Here is a 7,738-nt window from a genome sequence, read left to right on the forward strand (position 1 = left end):
TATTGTGGTGCATGTGTGTTTGTGCGCGCTTTTGTGTGCGTGGGTGCGGGGGCGGGGAATAATCGAGTTTCAAAGACACTGTGCGAAGAGAGGCGACGGGAGTTCTTGCCTTACCAAGGGAAACAGCAACAAATACAGCAAACATTATTCTCACTGACTGTCGTTTATATATATATATATATATCTTCAGCCACTTTTTTTTACTGGGCTTGCTCGTATTCTTTCTTGCCTTCGCCGCGTCTTCTAATATTCATCAGGGCAACAGGAAGAATTGAAAGAAATGTGCTAAAAAGCCCCTTCTTTTCACTGGTTTGAGCTCAAAATGCCTTTTTTTGTACTTTTCTGCTTTCCCAGCCTTCGGCGCGTGCTTCGTTGAAGCGCCGCCATTTTTCAACCTTTTCTTTACAAGCGTTGACGCCGCTCATGTTCGTTCGTTAGAATAGCTTTGCTTTTATTTTCCCTTTTTGATTCTTTTTTTTTTCGCTTTGTTTCTCTTCGCCTTTTTGGACGTTGGGGTGTGAGAACTGACCGGCGCCATGAAAGTTTGGCAGGCAACACTTTTACGAGGGCGGCGGGGAGGAGTTTGCGGTGGGGGGATATAAAAATATGACGACGCGTGTTCGTGGCGCTTGCTGAATCACACGCTGGATGTATATGAAGGGTTCGCAAAGGGGCACTGGCACCTTTCTCTGTGGGTGTGGGTGCCATATCCCATTTTCTGCGCCTCCTCAGCGCTATCCGTCTCCGCCGTTGCTCGCGATTGATGGCCATTTCCCACTTCCTCCCCTTTCCCCCTATGATTTTCGTTTTGCTGGTGAGGTGTCGTCATCGCAGCCTTCTTATTGTTGTTTTTCTTTCTTTCTTGGTTTCGATTCTCCTCGTTTCACGCCATCACTGGCGCGGACTCTGTGCCTCCCCTTCCCGCAGTGCTGCGTCTGCTTCGGCGCGCTCCACCCCATGGAATCTTTTCTGCGGCGACGGCGTCGTCAAGTTTTTTTTTTATTCTCACTCCGCGGGGCGTGCGCGGGAGAGCAACGAGAAGCAGCATCAGCAGCAGCACTGCGGGAGAGGGCCGAGGGGAGTGGGTGGGCGGCGCAACCTGACCATTGGCTGCGGAGCGGCACGCACGCGCTTTTTTTTTTGTGTGTGTGTCTGTGTGACCCCGTGTTTGACTGTTTCTTGATGTGTGGACTGCCGACTCCCCTTACGCTGAACTCCACGGCACACGCAAGGCGGTGAAGTACGGCGGCGGAGCAAAACTTGACGGGGGGCAAAGCAATGAAAGAAAAAAGAAAAAAGGGGAAAAAGAAAGACGGCGGATGCCAGTAAGGAGGAGGGAACGATGCTGAGGCCCAATTTCGCCACGCTTGCGTGCGATGAGGCAACGAAGACACGGAGGTGTGGGTGAGGAGGGAGGGGCGTGCGTCTTCGCCTGGGTAGGAGGCAGGCGACACCGCGGCGCAGAGAGCGGCTCCAGTAAGCAACGAAGGGTGTGGGTGGGTGCTGCGAAGAAGGGAAAAGGAGACCAGAGATCAGGCAGGGGTGCAGACGGGTAGTGCCCTGCGACGGGTAACAGGCACAGAGGCGCTTGCCCACAGCTACACACGAAATAGTGGTGGTGAAGGAAAAAAAAAAGGCGAGGTGCACGCACTCTTTGCGCACAAGTAAAAAAAAAAAACAGAGGAGCAAACAAACGAGGGAGGGCACGAACAACGGAGGTAGAGTAAGTAGGCAAATAAATGGCAGTTGAGGGAAGAATAAGGCTGAGAGGGAGAAGAAGGGGGGGGGGGGGGAAATAAATAACGAAAAGGAACAGACAAAGGCGGGCAGGAGGAAATAAAATGATATATAAAAAAGAGCATGATCCCCGGCAATTATCTGAAGCAATGATTAACTGGTAAGTGAGGGGAACTTCTCTATCAGTTCACTACTAAGCCAAGTCTGCGCGCGGCGTGGTGCAAGCATAGTTGTGGGAAGAGAACTGCGTAGGACGTTGTGGAGGAGCTACCAGATCCACGCAACGACCTCGAAGAACAAAAAGGAGGCCAAAGAAGAGGCAGAAAAAAAAACCAACAACAACCACGAACAACAACAAAAAAAAAACTCTTTTTTTCTTCGAGGAGTGTGGGAAGAGTTCCCTCGCCTATGCATGTTGCGGCAGAGTGGGGCACTGGTGAACGAAAAAGGATGGGGTTGCTCGTGTACAAAAGCGCGCGCGCACACACACACACACCCGTATATATATATGCTTTTATATGCAAAATTAATCACGTACCCGCATGTCGAAGAGGAAGCGAAAAAGGCGTCGGAGTTTATGTCTCTGAAGACGATGTACAGCCATTGATGAAGACAACAACTTTGGAGAAACAGCAGCCCCATGAAGTGGAAGGGGGGCGCTGTGGTCCTTGTTGCTTGGCGTCACATGGCGGATTGCATCATATCAAAATAACTCGCAAATCGTTATATCATGATAGCAGCCTGATTTGCTTCAGCCCCGTGGGAGACGAGGCTTTACTGGAACCTTTGGGGTGGGTCGGGGAGAAGGAGAGAGAACGATAAAACAGTGAGAACCAACTAGGTTTGTTGAAATAATAGTGTGCCTCTTTTCTTCTTTTCTCTTTTTCTTTTCTATTTCGGCAGATTTTTTCCTATAAATGTTGTCTGTTTCTGATAGAAAACGTTGGCGGGACGGCAGTGAAGGCAATAGTTGTCAGCTACTCCTCATCAGAAAGAAATAATAATAATAAAGACTAAGGCGCCGCAATAACACTCCGGTACCGTTTCGGTCACTCTGTTAGGATGCGACAGTTGGCCGTAGGGGGCACGATTCCCCCCGTTGTGTGCGGTTGGGCGATCGGGGACCGTGTGAAGGTGCACAGAGGGAAAAGGTCGGCAGGGCCTTGAGGCTGCCTGGCCAAGAAGGATGGACGACTGAAGGACATGAACGTTGGAGAGGGGAGAGAGGGGGGGGCACAACATCTCACAAAACGGAGCCGCGATGCCGTGTTACATTTTTCTTGAGCCGCCCCCTGAACCTCCGCGCACCGTCGCGCTCCCCCGTCCTTTCGAAGCATTGCTTCTGCGGGCTCACCGGTGACTCTGGCGGCGGTGGAGGAGCGGCGAGCCTTTTTTCTTATTTTTTCTATTTTTTCAATGACGCCGAAGATGCGGTGAATTTCTCAACGGCCTCTTTGTTTTGCGTTTTCTGCAGCGTCCCTCAAGTGCGGGCTTCGCCGCCGATGCGGCATCCTTCATGGGAGGAGACGAATAAAGACCCTAAAATCATCTTGCTTTTCAATATGAATATTGGGAAATTTTTTTTTGTTTGTTTGTTTGCTCAATTGTCTCATGACGCTGCAGCAGCAGAGGAAAGGGCGCTTACTCCTCTCGGAACGCCCCTTTCTGGGGAATGGTGGAGCTGCCAGCAGCTTTTGTGCCGGCCTTCCCTGCTTCTGCATCTGCATCTGCACCGATGCCTGCCCATTTTTTTCCTTCTCTCTCTCCCTCCACTGCTTTGCCCTGCCATTTTCTCTCCCTGTGTCTTGTTGGTTTGACATCTTTGTTATTTGGTGCATGCGTTTTGTGTTCCGCTCCTTTTGTTTTTTTCTATCAGCGTGGTTTTTTTTCTCTGCGCGTCTGCGTGCGTTTTCTCGCTGCTGCGATCCCTGGCTTTTGCTTTCTCTGCGCGACTCGCAGCGGCGCGGATTTGGCGATGCGCCATGGCGGACGGGCGGGGTCGGTGACGTACGTCTCATCATCCAGCGACGAGAGCGACAGCAGGGCCGGCGCGAACCGCGACGCCGTTCTGCACGGAGGCGATTCCCAGGCCGTGCCCCCAACGTCGTCTCAGGCGCCCTCAGTGGAGGCTGAGTGGAGTCCTGGAGCTCAGGTGCTCTTTATGCCGAATTCGGCAGGGTCTTCCGGGGCCGCCTCCGCCGCAGCGTGGGAGTTGGGGAGAGTTGTTGAGGTTCTGCCAACGGCCACCGCCAATGGGGGGACGGGAGGCAACACTATGAAGACAGACGATCGTGTTGTTGTGGTAGAAAGGGTTGGTCGCGGAGGTGTTTTGGGTGGAGGTCGTGTCCATACAACACTAGCGTGCGTGCGCCGGTACAGTTATGAAGGATCGCCATTAGACCTCAATGATTTGTGTAAATTACCCGAGCCGAGCGATGCGGCTTTGCTTTATTCTTTACAAGAGCGATATTCTGCTGGATTACACTACACCTTTACGGACCGAGTTTTGCTGGCAGTGAATCCGTACCAGCGGACGGTGTATCCGCCGCATGCCCCACACCCAAAGCATATTGTGGCAGCAATGAGAGAGGCGCTATGTGTGCCGCAAGTCCGCACTCAGAGCCGGGAAAACGACGGTGATGGAGCTGCCCCAGAAACTGAACTGGATGCCACCTTACCGCCAAGCCCAGTGGCCCTTGTTGTAACAGGCGATAGTGGGGCAGGGAAGACGGAAACTGCAAAGCTTGTTCTTCAACATCTGCTTACTCAACGGGCCCCTGGCACGGAGGAGACTTCATCGTCTCCTGCAGCCTCTGTGTCTGGGCACCTGTTGCATATCCTTGACGCAACAAATTGTCTACTTGAGTCTTTTGGAAACGCCTTGACGCCGCTGAATAACAACTCCTCTCGATTTGCAAAGTGTGTCACGATTTTTGTAAATTCACGCACCGGAGAAGGCGTTGGCGCCAAAGTTGAGTGCTTCCTCTTGGAGGTATCTCGGTTGGCGGCTCGCCCACCAGGTGAGTCCACGTTCCACATTTTTAACACGCTCTTTGACGGAACTCACGGACTAACACCGGAGGAGCGAGAGCGCTTTGACACATGGGACCCGGCTCTCTTCCGTGCAATGCAGTCTGGTGCGCATGAGCTCTCGCTAAGCTTTCCCCCGTACACGCTCGCGCAGTTTCGTGTGGCCCTGAGGTGGATTGGATTTAATGACGATAAAGTGGCAATGGTTCTGCAATTGTTGTGTGGTGTGCTCCACCTGCTGAATATCGAGTTTACGGCGCGCGATTTGTTTGCCCCCGCCTCTGTTGCCCCTGCCTCGGTCCCCGCACTGGAGACGGCCTCGCGGCTGCTTGGGTTTTCCTTGACGGAGCCCCACCTCTCTCTGGCGACGCTCCTCACGACGGTGCGACTGGGAGGCGAGGTGCGGGAGCTGCACTGTGGGGCGGCCGAGGTGGCGCGCGACTCCACTGCAAAACACCTCTACGAGTCCCTTTTTCAGTACATTCTGCGCGGCATCAATGAGGCGCTGCGCCCATCGACTGCAGAGGTGGAGGCGGGGTGTGGCGAGTTTACCGTACTGGACATCTTTGGCTTTGAAGTCAAGGAGGACGCATGCGGCAGCAACGAACTAGAGCAGCTGTTGATCAACTACGCGAATGAGACGGTGCAGCGTTTGTATGAAGAGACGACGTTTGACAGCTTGTTTGCCGAGGCAAGGCGCGAGGGGGTTCACATGGAGTTGCCGTCCGAGTGGAGACTGGAGCGCGGTTCCACCTTTGAGCTCCTTGTGCAACGTCCGCAGGGAGTGCTGAGCATCATCAATGATGATAGTCTTCTTGCCCAGCGCTCCCGTCCGGAAAGCGGGGCTAATTTGGCCGCATCGCTGATTTCCCTCCAAAAACGTTTTCCGGGTTTAGTGCGACCACATCGATCAGGTCCTGCCAAAGTGTCGCTCCAGCACTTCTGTGCGACTGTGGTATACGACACCGGTAGCATGTCTGCAAAAAACCGCATCTCTACCGCGGCAGAGTCGATATGCACCGCAAGCCGCAATGGATTTCTCCAGGATATCTCTGCTGCCGCTTCTGTGAGCCGCACAGCGCAGTGTGGGTCACCGATGAAGGGGGGCATCAGAGGTGGGCTTGCCCCTAGTTCGTACGCCACCACGCTAATTGAGCAGTTTCGTTCGCAAATGGAGTTGCTCATGACGAGGCTGAAGCTTTCCACACTCTTCTGGATTAGATGTATTAAACCGAACAGGCATAAAAGTCCGCATGAATTTGACGCGACCCTTGTTCTTGCACAGTTGAAGTATGGAGCAATTTTGCGTTCGCTCATGTTGTTTGGACAGGGCTACTGCCAGAGTCTTAGCTACAAGTCTTTTGCGCGCAAGTACCTTTCTCTTGCGGTGCGAGGTTACTGCTGTGATGCGTTTCAGCAGGTTGGCATCGGGAGGGACATTGATGTTTCTGGTTCACGAGGAGCAACCGAAAAAACTCCATTGTGCCCCTTGTTGAGTAAGCAGACCCGATTACAGAATGGTGCGGCATTTGATGCCGCCGTCTACGCCGCACGCTTTCGAGAGGCCTGTATTTTGGCGACCGAGTTTCTTCCGTGCTGTATGGATGGGGCTTTGTTGCTTGGAGTCAGCAAGGTGTTTCTGCGCTCGAGCACGCTCCGGGCGTTGCAGACGCTGGGCAAATTGGCAAAGAGTGAATCGGCGCAGCGCATAGCACGAGCGGGGCGTGGTTTTCTGCAGCGACGGTCGTTGGCGGTGGCGTGGCGTTCGTACCTAAAGGAGAAGCGACTGGCTGGCATTAGAGAACGCATAGCGGCAGAATTGCCACGGCGTGAGGCCTTGGAGAAAGAACGCGAGGTGTTGCTCTTGCGGTCTTGCGAGGGGCGTGCGGAGCATTTGGCCTTCTTGTCGCGTCAGGCGATGCGGTCGTCGAAGCGTGTTGAGCGGCAGTGGAGGGAGGCGATGGCGCTACTGACCTCAGAGCTAACCGGGGCGATGGGGGAGATGGCGATGTTTGATAAGGCACGACTTCAGAAAGAGGAGGAGGTCCGGAGGGAGGCGGAAATGCGGGAATACTACAGGAGGGGAATACGGGCGTCCATGGAGCGGGGGAGGCTGAGTCGCGAGGCAGAGCATCGCCGCCTGCGTGAAAAGCAGCGACAAGCGCCCCGTGCAAAGGCGGTGTCGCGCCGCAGCCAGGCGGATATCGACGCCGAGCGTGAAAAGGTCATACGTGAGGAGGTCATCAAGACCCGTCAGATGCAGCAGCGAGTAGAAGAGGAGGTGCAGATGGAGCAACGGGAGCGGGCGCTTTGGCGCCGGGAACACCTGGAGGCGAGAAACATACGGCGCCACTTGGACAAGCAACAACAGCGTATCGCCGATCGGGCCCGGCTGAAGGAAGAAGTTGAGCAGCGGCGTCATGTGGCCTCACAGCTGTGTTTGCGGTCACGATCGTTTCCTCCCTCGGAGATGCCATTTTTGGGTTCTTGTGCCGGAGAGCGGGGCGTGCCGGAGGAGGTGTTGAACGACTACGCGGCACTCGGGCTGGTGAAGACGCCTGCATCGAGAGGCAGTCGCACAGCATCACGTGTGCCGCTCGCGCCTTCCATTCATCGCGAGGTGACTTCAGGCAGCACGAGGGACGAGCGGGACCCGGAAGTGGAATGGGTCTTGCAGAGGGATATGATGTCGCTCTGGGAGTCCGTGTACGATGGATCGAAAATCTGAGGGCCCTGTTCCCCTTTCTCACCGTCGCCTTCCCTCTTTTTCGTAGTCGCGCGGGAAAAGCCGGGGGGAATGGGGCGGGCGGATGCGTGGAAGGACAATGCAATGCTACTCTTTGACATTGTACCAGCATCATCACCAGTGCATTCTTTTTTTTGCTATTGGAACGACTGAGCTCGCGCTTACGGCTCACTGCTTACACCCACATGGCTGAGCCGGTTGTGTGGTGACGGGGGAGATTGCCAG

At 54.4% G+C, this 7,738-nt stretch overlaps 1 protein-coding gene across 1 annotated transcript, besides 2 other annotated features; it reads left to right on the plus strand.

The window, feature by feature from the left end:
* Positions 1-165: 165 nt before the first annotated feature.
* Positions 166-184: a microsatellite.
* Positions 185-1,030: 846 nt separating this feature from the next.
* Positions 1,031-1,059: a microsatellite.
* Positions 1,060-3,712: 2,653 nt separating this feature from the next.
* Tco025E_08368 (putative myosin heavy chain) lies at positions 3,713-7,495 on the plus strand (the record flags this gene model as incomplete). Its single annotated transcript, XM_029375218.1, has 1 exon — positions 3,713-7,495. The coding sequence occupies one exon, from the start codon at positions 3,713-3,715 to the stop codon at positions 7,493-7,495; it is 3,783 nt and encodes a 1,260-aa protein (XP_029224679.1).
* Between the last annotated feature and the right edge of the window lie 243 nt (positions 7,496-7,738).

The sequence above is a fragment of the Trypanosoma conorhini genome (assembly GCF_003719485.1).
Source record: "Trypanosoma conorhini strain 025E chromosome Unknown Tco_14.4_contig_00763, whole genome shotgun sequence".
NCBI classification, from domain to species: Eukaryota; Euglenozoa; class Kinetoplastea; order Trypanosomatida; family Trypanosomatidae; genus Trypanosoma; species Trypanosoma conorhini.